The 14,178-nt window shown below is 46.5% G+C and overlaps 1 protein-coding gene across 1 annotated transcript in view; it reads left to right on the top strand.

Moving 5' to 3' along the window:
- The first annotated feature begins 8,370 nt into the window (after positions 1-8,370).
- ARHGAP6 (Rho GTPase activating protein 6) overlaps positions 8,371-14,178 on the top strand; it is a 529,598-nt gene continuing 523,790 nt past the window's right edge. The window contains exon 1 of the mRNA XM_054720322.1: positions 8,371-8,916. Coding sequence (XP_054576297.1) covers positions 8,371-8,916 — 546 coding nt within the window. The remainder of the gene's footprint in view (positions 8,917-14,178) is intronic.

Raw genomic sequence — 14,178 nt, 5'->3', positions numbered from 1 at the left:
GGACACAATTGAACCCATCACAAGAAGAAAAAAACTCTGCTGTCTGTTTAGTTCTCCCTCCCTTTCCATATTGACTGAAGGCACAATTCAGCCATTGCATGGCGCAGACTCCAGCTGTCAGTGTTCCGGAGCATTAGTAAGAGCAGCCCCAGGAGGTGCTGGGAGTGCTATGGATCTTAATGCTGCGGTGGCTTCAGAGGGAAGCCTAGCTGTCAGAAGGCACTGGCGCAGTTTATGGCATGTAGATTATTTCTCAATCAAGTAGATGAGAAAAAATATAGGCCCTCAAGGCACGGCGCCGGTTTTCCATTTCCCCTTTCCTTTGCATCCCCCACCCTAGCTTGTCACTAGAAGCACATGCTGGGCAAATAGGTTCTCCTCTTTCCATTCAACATAGAGGAGTGCAGATTCTGGGGGGGGGGGGGAAATGAAAATTTTAGAGGCAAAAAAAATCCACAGTATTTAGCACTTTGAAAAATGAAAAATTTTGAAAAAATGTTTAGATTACAAACATTTTAGAGTAATTAAACAGAATATTAAAAATTATCTACAGCCCTAGCCAGTGTGGCTCAGTGGATAGTGCTTCAGCCTGCGGACCAAAGGGTCCCAGGTTTGATTATGGTCAAGGGCACATACCTCGGTTGCAGGCTCCTCCCCGTGCAGGAGGCAACCAATCAATGTGTCTCTCTCACATCTATGTTTCTCTCTGTCTTTCCCTCTCTTCTATTCTCCCTAAAAATCAATGGAAAAATATCCTCAGGTGAGAATTAACAACAACAAAAAATATTTACATTATTACATAATTCATCCTCAAAAGTGGTTCTAAAACATATGCTATGGGAAGAGATTACAAATATTTTAAGTACCTAAGTACAGCTGAACTGTATACCAGGTTCAGATGAAATGAACTTACTTTGAGACTCCAAGCTCACCTTCACCCACAAAGAAGAAAATGAAACTCACAAAGAAGGAATGCCGTTAGCACAAAGTGCATATTCAAAAATGTTGATAAACTGAAATTAAATGTAGTTGTTAGACAACTTGTATTATTATTAAAAGTTTCTCGAGTTTCAAAGCCAAAATCAAAAGTGATGATAGTCATGCATTTAGGATTTGATGTTGGAATATTCTTTCAAATACTGGCTGCAGGTAGACAACAATTGTTTCATTCACGGGTGGCTCCTGGGACTCTGCTAAGCACATCCATACTGCAACTTGGCTTAAGATTTTTTTAAAAATAGATTTTTATTGATTTCAGAGAGGAAAGGAGAAGGAAAGAGAGAGAAATATCCATGATAAGAGAGAATCATCATTCAGCTGCCTCTTGCATGCCCTCTACTGGGGATGGAGCCTGAAACCCGGGAATGTGCCCTGAAGGGGAATCGAACTGTGACCTCTTGGTTCATAGGTCGATGCTCAACCACTGAGCCATGGTGGCCAGGCCTGGCTTAAGATTTTTATTCAACCTTGCTTTTCATCTGGGACCCTGAAAACAGAGGGGTTGATATTTAGAAACATTGTACTCCCACTAGCTCAAGAAATAAACATGTAAGCGAAAGGGTGGAACAATGTGCCTACTCAAACTGCTTTTAGAAGATCAGAATGAAACACTAGAAAACATAGAATACATTGCTCATATTGGCACAAAAAATGAGAGAATAGACAGTGTTGCAAGTGGCTTTTTGTGTTCAGTGCAGATGCGGACACAGAAACAGGAATTTTTCTCTCCACATTGGTTTTGATTTTTCTGAAGATCATGATAGGTTAGGGATGGCGAAATTAGTCATTTAGGTTTCTGAATATAATGTCAGAAGAAATTGTTACAGATCTTGATCTTAACTAGATGGATACGAAAACCTCAACTGGGTGCCTGTTTTAAAGAGCATGTTCATGGTTCTAATTTTGGGCAATGTGAAATTGATCCAAGATATTGAGCCCCAAAACTGGCCTGTTTTATAAACTAATATATAAATGTAATAAAAGGCAAAAAATTTCTGAATATAGAAAGCCCCAAATTGTGTTTCCTTTAACTCAAGAAAGGGCCCTGCTTTGAAAGCCCATGTTGCTATTATTTATTTGATATTGACAACACCTCACTAACACTTGGGGAGAGTGGCTATTCACTTGGGGTGAATAACTATTCACTAGGTCGACCATGGGTCTTTTTCAAATAACGTTAAGCAAACAATTCATTAACAAATTAGAAAGGTTTGAGTAGGTCTTCGGGGTGTAAGACCCGGTGAACTTGTATCAGGGGTGGTGGTCATTCAGTATATCTGGATTCATGAACTAATTTAAAAATCATAGATTTTGTAGAGATGATAGTAATCTGTGCTAAGCATGCTGGCTACATTAGGTCTGTTACTCATCCTGTAGCTAGATAAGAAATCAACAAATAGAAATCCACTCAGAAAGGGTCTCAAAGCGCTTCCAAATCAAATAGCTTCTTAATCTGTAATTCTAGTCCTGCAAGAGTTAGAGGTCAAGGTTAGATCCCATAGATCTGAATACTATTTCTGCCACTTAACCAGGGGGTGACCTGTGGGGCTCGTCCAGGTCTTGGTTTTCTTCATCTATAAAATTGGGGGTTAAGTATTATAGCTTTGTGTGTGCGTGACAATTGATTTGGATAGTGCATATATGATTTCAGCCCAGTGCCTGTTATACAGTAAGTTCCAACAAGTGTTAGTTGTTTTTATGTTGTTATTACAGGGTCATGACTAAGCTGTCTGTGATGACCTTGAGTACAACGCTAAATTCAATTAGTAAACGGTATAGACAGATTCAGCACCTTTTCCCTTTAGTGTTGACATAAAGTTTTCCCCCTGAATATCTCTTTTGATATTATAACATCACATTGTTCTCTGAGGTGGGGAGTGAAACTTGCATCTCTGTCTTCTCACATAATAGTACCAGTTAGGACGCAAGCTCTCAAATACCCTTATGTCTTGCAATTCGTTATATTCACCTTCCGGAGAATTACTATGGCAACACTTCTGTCTTTGGAAAATGATCACTATTCCTCAGTGCTGGGTTGGTGTTTAAGAAAGTGAGGTTTTGCCTTAGCTGATTTTGCTCAGTGGATAGAACATCGGCCTGCGGACTGAAGGGTCCCGGGTTCAATTCCAGTCAAGGGCACATGAGCGAGTTGTGGTCTCAGTACCTGGTGGGGGGCATGCAGGAGGCAGCCGATCCATGATTCTCTCTCATCATTGATGTTTCTCTCTCTCTCTCTCTCCTTCTCCCTTCCTCTCTGAAATCAATAAAAATATGTTTATCAAAAAGCGAGGTTTTCCTAATCTTATCCATATGGAATTATCCTGCAGCTGTACATTTACGTTTATTGCAGTTCAAGACCCTTTGCAATTATATTCATTCAGGGAGATCATAGCATAGGAATCTAAAGAAACATTCTTAGTTCAGCTGCAAAAAACTCCTTGCTTACAATCAAGATGTAGTTTAGGCTATTTAATGTAATTAGCATTCGTAAGCCCTGTAAAAGCTTTCCACACATTTCTCATATATTCCACATAGCGCAGATTAAAATCATGTTCCTCTTTTCCTGTTTCAGGAACTCGGAGGCAGAACACTTGATTTCTTCTATGGGAGAGTGAGATGCTGTGAACTGTTTACCCCACATACCACTAAGATGTAGAAATGGTATCAGAGGGATCAGAACCAGTCTGAGAGACACAGGCAGGGTGAAACAAAAATCAATGATGCTGACGAAGAGTTGGGAGCCAATCAGATAGAGGTCTGAAATATTATATGGCAGTCAATCAGGAAGTTTGCCATGATTTGGGACTATATAAGCAATGGGATTGTATAACAAACAAGGGCAAAATAGGAGGCCCTAACCTGAAATATTGGACCTCAGGACTGAAAAGAAATCAGCAACTGGAGGGAATCCAGAAGAGATCATCTACAATGATGGTTTGAAAGCAAAATATGAACTTTATAGCGTAGCCAAACCACAAAGCCAGACCCAAGGGGCATGATAAAAATCTACACATAGCTCAAGGGTCTTAACACCATGGGGAAAGAGGAATTTTGGCTGGAGATAAGAAACATTTCAGGGGATAAAGTTAAGAAAAGGAAAGTTGGGTTTAGGAGACTCTATTCTTTGGTAGTACGATGTATGTGTTTGTAGAACAGTGTCTCAAGGGAATAGAAAGAAAACGGATGAGTTTTCTAGGATCCTTGACAAGAGGGTACCTTGATGTCAGACCAAGGACTCTAGAACTTTCATTAGAATATTCTTGTGCCATGACCAGATGGAACAGATATATTTTTAAAATATATTTTATTGAGTTTTTACAGAGAGGAAGGGAGAGAGATAGAGAGTTAGAAACATCGATGAGAGAGAAACATTGATCAGCTGCATCCTGCACACTCCCTACTGGGTATGTGCCCGCAACCAAGGTACATGCCCTTGACCGGAATCGAACCTGGGACCCTTTGAGTCCACAGGCCGACGCTCTATCCACTGAGCCAAACCGGTTAGGGCTGGAACAGATATTTTTATGGTGTCCTAAGGCATTGGTTAACTTCAGCTCTGAGGAAAAAATAAACAAATATGGACACTAGTTTTCAGTAGCAAATGCCCTGATAAAGGAGCAAAGTCTTAGAGACCTGATTTCTCAAGTACATATATTCCAAATCGTGTACTATTTTGATGCCACCCGTTATATTGATTCTTAAACAGGCGGATGCGTTGTGAGAAAGATTCCGGGGGTCAGTGTAACAACACCAGCCATTTTTGACATTGGTCATTGAAACTCAGATCTTCCTTAATCACGTTTGACATAAAATGACAGTCAATCAGAAAGGCCAATGTGAGTAGGTCTATGCAAGCAAAGGGATTAGATAACAAACACGAGTAAACTTTGGATGCCATAACTAACAATGAATATAACATAAGCCACAATGACTGCAAAACAAACCTAATAGCAATCAGGATGGAAATAAAAATAGTTTTCAAAATAGCATTTAAAAATCCAAATAATTTTCTTACAAACTTTTTTCCGGAAGGGTCATTACATTTCCCCCCTGTGTTTTAAAAGCACACCTACTTACCCTGAGTTTTAAAGAAGGAGCCTGAGCTTAATTTTATGAATATTTAAAACAATTTCTTCATTGTTTCCGACCGTGAGGCAAGCCCCAGGCTAATGGAGGGTCAGGACCCCTTGGAAACAAGATGATGAATGAGCTGGATGTGTCTGCTCCAAGCACCGAGCGCCAATGGAAGTGTCCCTCTGCTCATTGGCTCTCCAACCCCCATGACCAAGAATGTGTGAATTCGTGCCTGGAGGGCATTCTTAATCCTACGTAATGGTGGCAGGGTTGCATTTCAACTCCATGGTCATCGTATGGGCTTAGAGAAACAGAACCTATATGAATCCTAAATTACATTCGCTCAACCACCTTGAGTTATAAGCGATTCTATGAAGTGTGACTTTGTTAACCATCTACCCCAAATGCCAAAATCCAATGAGGCATAACCAGTCCTATGCAATGGCATCCAAATGGTGGAGACATGAAGTGGCCCCATTACTAGTGACAAGTCACAAGGTATTGCTAACTAAGAAATGGCCAGGCAAGACCCACCCTCTTTTCATTCTAATGTGACTTGTCTGAGGAGAGAAGGAAGCGAACACCAGCAATCGCCCAAATGTAATTTAGCGTGTGAGGCCAGGCAAGGAAGTGAGCGGTTTTAAATCCGGTGCCTCTCCACAGCACACATCATCGCCAGCTACTGAAAATACTGAAGTTCCAGGATGAGAAGAGACGGATAATGGAAAATTTGTACCTCATCCAGTCTTCAGGCAGCAGATAGCTCAGAACGTTACTGGGAGGGACTCCCTGGGTACAGCCTGTCCCACAGCATTTACCAAAAAATGGACATCAGAGATCCTGGGGTGGTAACGAAGCCCTTTATGGAGGCCTCCAATTCTTCTATTAATTAGATTTTCATGGCTTCTAGATAGTAGAATACCTAAAAACGTCGAACACACTTTCTTGATTTCAGAGATAAGGGAGAGGAAGAGAGAGAGAGAGAGACATCAACCATGAGAGAGAATCACCCATCAGCTGCCTCCTGCACGCCCCACACTGGGGGTAGAGTGTGCAACTGGGCATGTGCCCTGACTGGGAATCTAACCCTGACCTCCTGGTTCATAGGTCAACGCTCAACCATTGAGCCATGCCGGCTGGCTCGAAACACACTTTTTATTTATTTATTTTTTTTATAGAAACGTAGGTTTATTTCAATAGAGACATGCTGAATACAAAGGGCTGAAATAAATGAGAAATTGTTAACATAAAATAATAGAACATTTGAATAAAAATTAATATTTTTCTTGAACATTAACTTACCAGACACTGAGTAACTGCACAAATTAATAAGCGTAATACAAATAAGTCTATTTTTTAAAAAAACTTTTTAAAAAGACAAAGAAAGTAACTTTCCCCCGGAAAATTTCATAGGGAATAAAAGAAGTCTTCCGAACTCCAAGTTGGACAACTCTGACATATACCCCACCAAGCGAATGTTTGGGCCAAATACCTGTATTTGCAAGTTCATTGTAAGTTTTTCTCTTTAGTCAAAGAAATGGCAAAGCAAAGCCGCCTCTCCATTTGTATACAACCCTCTGAAGGGGTCGAGGGACGCCCGAACACCTTGCCAGCATCATCTCTAATGCTGATGATGGCAATCAGAAGGTGGCAAGATGTGGTGCAAAAGCTAAGTGTTCCGTCATCTAGCCCGCAGAGGCAGGGAGGCTGTGCGCTCGATAGATTCCCGGGGTGGGACAGCGGCAGGGAAGCGGCTCCCGGGCCGGGTTCCAAGCAGGAACACTGACATCCAGCATTTGCCAGCCTCTGAGGAATGTGGCCTCGGTGCGCGGCGCCCGGGGGCGTCCCGGAGCCAAGCAGAGACCCAGCGCCGAGCGCGCCCGGCTCCGCAGCCTATAGGCGGCCGCTGCGCCGGCGCCGCCACACCCCGCCTCCCCCCGGGGAACATTTTTACAGGGAGGACCCTCCCCCAGCACTGAGTAGGTCCCCTCTCCAGCCCATTCGAATCGCATCTCTCTCCTTCCTTTTGAAAACAAAAAACAAAAAACAAAACACAAAAAAAAACGGCGGGGATGGGGGCCGACCCAGGCAGGACACTTAACTTCCACTTCGGAGCGACCGTCCTGGGTTGCCCGTCGGACACCAGTGGGTGGGGTGCAATCTGACACTTCCTTTCCTTTCCAGAAACGTGAGTGGAGCCGGCCTCCCCCCTGGACCTGGGGGAGGGGAGGCCGGGGGAGAAGGTCCGCACTTCCGTCCTCACGGCTTTCTCCCGGGGAGACCCGGGGGTCGGGGCGGCTCCCAGGTCGGGGGCGCGTTGAAAACTCCAGGTTCTGCTTCCCCGGCTCCTGGCCCCGCCTCAGCTCCAGACCTGGCTTCCCTCCCGCCCCACCGGTCCCGGCTGCCCCGATCCCGCTGTCTCCAGCCTGAGCTTGCGAGCGTGCGGGGACCTCTCCGCGCCTGCCCCGGCTCCAGGCTGCGCGGCGAATCTCCAGAGCCCCCCCAGGAGCCGAGCTTGGACCCCCGCACTTAGTCCCCTCCCTGGCCCCCCTGAGCGCTGCCGGGAATCCTCTCCCATCGCGGCCACTCAGTCCTCGGAGGGCCCCCGGCGAAGCGGGCTCCGTGTCCCCGCTTGGTGGCTAGCCCGGCACCCCGCGGACCCCGGAGCGTGGAGACATCCCTGCGCCTCACCAGTTGGAGGAGTGGGCGCGGCGGCCAAGTGGAGGCCGGACACGCCGCTTCGGGGGCCCCAGGAGACGGCGATCGTGCCCCGCGGCGCAGCCCGGGCGCCCGGCTCCAGCGCGGGAGGAAGTCCCTCTCGCCGCCCCGGGAGCACCGACGCGTCCTGGGCGCACGCCCTGGAGGCCTCGTCCCCAGCCCCCCGCAGCCGTCTTCGGGGGTGCGAGGAGGAACCGGCTGGAGACCTCGAGGCTGCCCAGAGCCAGGGAGCCGGAGCCAGGCGTCTCCTTCCTCGGCTGGGGAGGCGGAGTGGCGCTGGCCGGCTGGGGCTGGGAACCAGCGAGCGCCTGACCTTCCTCCCCCCTCTTCCTCACCCCCCTCGCCGCTTCGGCTCCCGGGGAAGGTTCTAGTCTTCTAGTCGCCGCCGTGGAGCCCCTGACCCTTTTCCTAGAAGGCTGGTGATGGATCTGCTGCTGCCCCCGCCGGGGCACTTGTAGGGAGCCTGGCGCTGGCCCCCGCCACCCTCCGAGCCTGGCAGCACCGCCTGAGCCCCCTTCCTTCGGCGCCCCAAATCGCCAGCATTCCGAGAGCGGCCAGAGGGCGGCCTGGGGCAGAGAGATGTCCGCGCAAAGCCTGCTCCACAGCGTCTTCTCCTGCTCCTCGCCAGCCTCGGGCTCCCCCTCCGCCCAGGGCTTCTCCAAGAGGAAGCTGCGCCAGACCCGCAGCCTGGACCCGGCCCTGATCGGCGGCGGCGGCGGCGGGGGCGACGTGGGCGTGGAGGGCGGCTCGGCGGGGGCCACGGGGAGCCGGCTCTGCTCCCCACTGCCCCTAGCTGAGGGCCTCGGGGGTCGCTCGGCGTCCTCCCCGCGGGGCCCACACTCGCGGGCCCACCGGCTGCCATCCCCTCGACCCCTCTGCGCATCCTTGTCCACGCCGAGCACCCCCCTGGAGAAGTCGCCCTCGGGCAGCTTCCACTTTGACTATGAGGTCCCCCTGGGTCGCGGCGGCCTCAAGAAAAGCATGGCCTGGGACCTGCCTTCGGTCTGCTCCCCCGGCGGGGGCTCCAGCAGCATCTTCGCTTCTCCCAGGAGGTGGCTCCAGCAGAGGAAGTTGCAGTGCCCACCCAGCAGCCACGGCCACCCCTACGTCGTGTGGAAGTCCGAGGTAGGGTCTGGTGCCGGGGCCCTCAGGCTCCGCCATGGACACCTTGAACTTCATCACATTTCCAGGGCCAGGGACCCACTGAGGGGCTCCCCTGGTGTGGCTGCTCCTCTTTGGCTGGCGACTGGTCCCTGGAAATGGGCCGTCCCTAGTGGCCACACGTGTGTGTCTTGTTCGGGCTTCTTGGCTCCCCTTGGAGCCGCAGTGGAGCTGGAGGAAGGCATGGGGTTCTGCCCTCCTGTGCTGCCGGCCATCGCAAAGGGCGTCTCATCCCTTCACCCAAAGTTGATGTTTCTGGGAACTCGGATGATCTCTTGCTAAGCGGTTGGCCAGGGTTAGGTGAAACATACCTGCCATCCGGTTCTACCTAGCGCTCAGGAGCATTCCTCTGGAGGGTGTTGTTGACAGTATCAGTCTGTAGTTCGGTGTGTTGGGATGATAGGGTGGAGTAACTACTAGAATTCTCTACTAGTAGTTTTGATGTTTCCTTTTCCCTAAAGGTCTAATGGCAGAACTCTATGGTATGGGGCACTAGTTTAGGAAATGGTATGGAATGTTGGTTTGGGCAGGAGGGGTTTGGAAATCTCTGGTTAGCCCTAGCCGGTTTGGCTCCGTGGATAGAGTGTGGGCCTGTGGACTGAAGGGTCCCAGGTCCGATTCGAAGTCTAGGGCACATGCCCGGGTTGTGGGTTTGATCCCCAGTAGGGGGCGTGCAGGAGGCAGCTGATCCATGATTGTCTCTCATCACTGATGTTTCTCTCTCTCTCCCCCTCCCTTCCTCTCTGAAATCAATGAAAAGATATATATATATATATATATATATATATATATATATATATCTGGTTAAGGCTGAGAAAAATCATGGAAACATGCCCAGATTCCACTAAGGACAACTAGGAGTTTTCCTTATTTCACTTATTTCATTAATGAAATATGTGGGAATCAGGAGTGATCTATAATAATAAAAGCATAATATGCTAATTAGACCAGACGTCCTTCCGGACGACCTTCTGGATGAAGCCACGGCAGGCGGGGGCCAAGCCCCTTGCACGAATTTCATGCATCGGGCCTCTAGTTAATAAATAAGGATCTGAGAGGTAGCTCTTTGGTACCTTCACAATGTGTGCTCTCTGGTTAGGGAGAATGGAGAGCAGAGCCACTGGGAAACTGTGGTTGATGGGTCCTTGGAAAGCAGCGTGCTTTTACAAGATAAATAGTAGTTGTTTTTAAAATGAACAACTCCTCTCCCAGTCCACAAACTCTACAGATTTGCCTTGGATCTGTTTCCATAAAGGAAGGGAGATTCCATCAGATGTAATTAAATATTTTAAAGTACAGTTTGAATTACAGAAATGAAATGCAATACCATGTAATTGCTGGAGATTTAGACTAAATAAAGGAAACAGAACCAAGAAAAACAGTTAGAGAATAACATCCAAGAGCATACCTCGCTCTGTTAACATGGATAACTATGAGGTTTTGGCTTTTAATAGATCGCCTTAGAAAAATCAGCAGTATTTATCAGAAATATTAGCATCGCCCACTAATAAAACATTCGTTACTTTGTCAAAGTAACTGCTGCTGTCGGGAGGGGATTATGGATTAGGAAAACTAACAAACATTGCTGATTGTTCTGCCCATTTTCTTGAGGATGATAGGCTGTAGAAAGAAAAGTCAAGTCAGAGAGCCAGAAATTGTCTCCAAACCAGGGAACTCAGCTTTAGAAAGATCTAAGTGTCAAAAACCTAAATGCTGAATTTCTGCCCTAGCCGGTTTGGCTCAGTGAATAGAGAGTCGGCCTGCGGACTGAAGGAAGGGTCCCAGGTTCAATTCTGGTCAAGGTCACGTACCTTGGTTGCGGGCTCCTCCCTGGCCTTGGCTCTTGTCGAGGCTCCTGCAGGAGGCAACCAATCGATGTGTTTCTCTCACATCGATGTTTCTCTTGATCTTTCCCTCTCTCTAAAAATCAATGGGAAAATATCCTTGGGTGAGGATTAAAAAGAAATAAATAAAAAGAAATAAATATTGAATTTATCTTGGTCTCTAGAAGGGGCTGGGTTCCCAACTCTATATCAGAAGCACACATTATCAGATTAATCTGTTGGAGTTGAGAGAAAGAGAGAGAAATGCAAAAGCAAGCCAAGTTCTTGGATTAGGTAGCCCCCGACATTCATGTTTAAACCTAATTGCATCATTAAGATGGTTTTCCTTAGGCAACCATACATACTTGGAGTATCACATACAGAAGCTGTTTGTGACCAAAAGGCATTCTATTGTAGGTGGTCACGACTTGTTCAAAATGATCTCCTTGGCCATTCAAGCTCATAGTCAATGGACAAGTATCTGAACTGCAACAATACTGGTGGTTTGCAACTGTTCCATGCAGTGTTTGGGCGGTCTGCAAGCTCATCTACTGTGACTGTCACCTCTTTGCAATGGTTAAAACGAAGTACAAGTAAATGGGGACATCTGTAATAGTGTCAACAATGAAAAGAAAGAAAAAAGGATGAAATATCCTTAAGCTTAGATATCTTGTATTTTCAAGTTTCGTTATAAAATATAACATATAAAAAGCAGTGTTTTAAAAATGAAAAAAAAAAACAAACAAACACACCACTAAATACAAAGCCATCTAGCCAAAGAACAAAACTTTCTCATAAAATGTGTGTGTGTGTGTGTGTGTGTGTGTGTGTGTGAGAGTGAGAGAGAGAGAGAGAGAGAGAGAGAGAGAGAGAGAGAGATCCCTTTGCTCTTGAGGCAGACATAGAGTGATTGGATAGAATCCTGGTGTGAAGACCCGAGGCTGGTTTTGTTTAGTAGAGGCCCAGATATCCTAACATAACCCCTGGGTTTGGAATTTAATGGCCTGGATTACCTTTCAGAGGTTGAACGCCCTGAAGCCTTCTCTCTCTCTCTCTCTCTCTCTCTCTCTCTCTCTCTCTCTCTCTCACACACACACACACACACACCCTAAGGCAATTCATCTCATTGAGCACTGCTTGTCCTTCTCACTGGCAAGCGAGATAGGGTCTGTGTTCTAAAAGGGAATCTTTACTAATGATGTCAAAAGTCCAGCAAATGAGCCCCTTGCAAGGTTACTTATGGACACTGGTGGGGAAATTTGGTTCATACAGATCGGATCCTTGTGCTTTTCCTGGTTGTTCTGGCTTAAGGTTTCTTAGCCTCTGCCCTCGTGACACTTGTGGCTGAATGATTCTTTGTGCTGGGGCTGTCCTGTGCGTAGTAGGATGTTTAGCAGTACCCTGGGCTACCCACTAGCACCCCTCCCCACCAGAGTGACAGTGAAAAATGTCTAGAGATGCTACCCTAGGTGTCAAAATTGCCCCAGTTGAGAATCACTGCACCAGGGAGTTGAATGCACACCCCATGCTGACCATATAGCGAGTGAGTGCCCACAGAAGTGCTTGCAGCGGCCATAGAGCTTACCTAGGACCTTCATCAAATCCCAAATCTATGCAGATCCCGCTCCATGGACCACTTAAGGTTTGTTCAACTTTTGTTTCTCTTCCATGGAATCCATAGGCAACCCTGAGAATTTACCTTCGTTCAGGTTTAGCCAGAGATGGATCACATCCATTTCTATTTAGTTATAAAATACAACATATAAAAAGCAGTCTTTAAAAATGAAAAAAAAAGTGTGTGTGTGTGTGTGTATGTGTGTGTGTGTGCGCGCGTGTGCGTGCGCGCAGAATCTTCTTGCAGCAGATTCTCTGGTTTTAAACTTAATGTTCTTACAGTGGCTCCTGCTCCCAAGACTCTCATAAATGCCTGCCACTCTATGACTTATGCTCACTCAGAGCTCACAAATGGCTATATTATGGCCATAAACCTGAAGGTGTTAGTCAAAATCATCTCTGACTCTATTTATATTTCCTCACTATGTAGTTCAGGATTGCTCTAACGAAATCTGATTCATGGACATGCTGGGTAGAATATCTATTGAGTAGATAAAGGGAGAAGACTAAAGGATAAATGCTGCATGGTGATACCATTGGTACATGCTTCTCAAATTGTGTTCTTTTTTAAAAATATATATTTTTATTGGTTTCAGAGAGGAAGGGAAAGGGAGAGAGAGATAAAACTTCAACGATGAGAGAGAATCATCGATTAGCTGCCTCCTGCATGCCCCACACTGCATATCAAACCATGACCTCCTGGTTCATAGGTTGATGCTCAACCACTGAACCACTCAGGCTGGGCTCAACTTGTGTTCTTAGCAGCCAAGCTTTGTCCCTGATTCTGACCACAGACAAGGTCGTGTTCCAACTCTGGGGTTCTTCTAATTCTCATGGACCAGAGCTGGGATTATGCTCGTAGCTGATATGGAGTTTCCCAGCTTTGATAACCCATAATTAATTAGATTTTTCTCTATCCATGACTTCTCTTCTTCATTCATGCCACAAGCACTTCTGGACCACAAACATTTCTGTAGCTACCAGGAGTTCAGAGAGGCTGAAATATGGTGTCAGGCCTTAAAGAGCTCAGAGTCTGCTGAGGAGAATGGACGAATCAACCAATAAGTACAATGCAGAAGGGTCACAACACAATGAGGGATGGGGACGGGGGATGGTGGTGTGATGGTTCACTCTGCTTTGGAAAGCTTTACTTGTGTAGAGAACACTTGAACTTGATCTCAAGGATGACTGCCATTTATACGAAGAAGGGAAGTGATTCCTTGATGAAGAGAAAGTAGTAGACATATAAAGGCACAGAGGGGTTGGTGATGCTCGAGTTTCCAATGAAGAGGACTTAGAGGGGCTTAGGAGCAATGATTTGTTTGGAGGAAAAGGTTAGGACATCTGCGGTTTATTATATTAGCAACCACATGGATTTTTATGGAATAAAATCTAATGAAACCAGAAATTGGACATGTCTTTGGAAGATAATACCTAACTATGGCTGGAGGCCAAAGCACACTGCCTACCCTTCAAAGCACCTCTTGGCATCAAATCTGCAGGGAAGTGAAACATGTGGAGTGTTTTTGAAGTTAGGAGTTCCGTGTGCCTGGAGCGTGGGCTGTCTCTTGCTCTGTTGGATGCTAGTACAACAGGTTGGGTAACATTCATTGCGAAGAGCCCACTGTGCATGCCTCAGGAATTGGGGCTGTACATTTTGCAGAGCAGTGATTCGCAAACTGGAGGCAACTTTGTCCCCAGGGCACGTTTAGAAATGGCTGAAGACAGTTCTGGTTGTCACAGCTGGGGATGGTGATGTATTAGTTTTCTATTGCCGCTGTAGTCAATT

The sequence above is a fragment of the Eptesicus fuscus genome, chromosome 1 (assembly GCF_027574615.1).
Source record: "Eptesicus fuscus isolate TK198812 chromosome 1, DD_ASM_mEF_20220401, whole genome shotgun sequence".
Classification (NCBI taxonomy): domain Eukaryota; kingdom Metazoa; phylum Chordata; class Mammalia; order Chiroptera; family Vespertilionidae; genus Eptesicus; species Eptesicus fuscus.
Note: the sequence above shows the minus strand (reverse complement) of the source record. Positions and strands in the feature narration are given on the sequence as shown.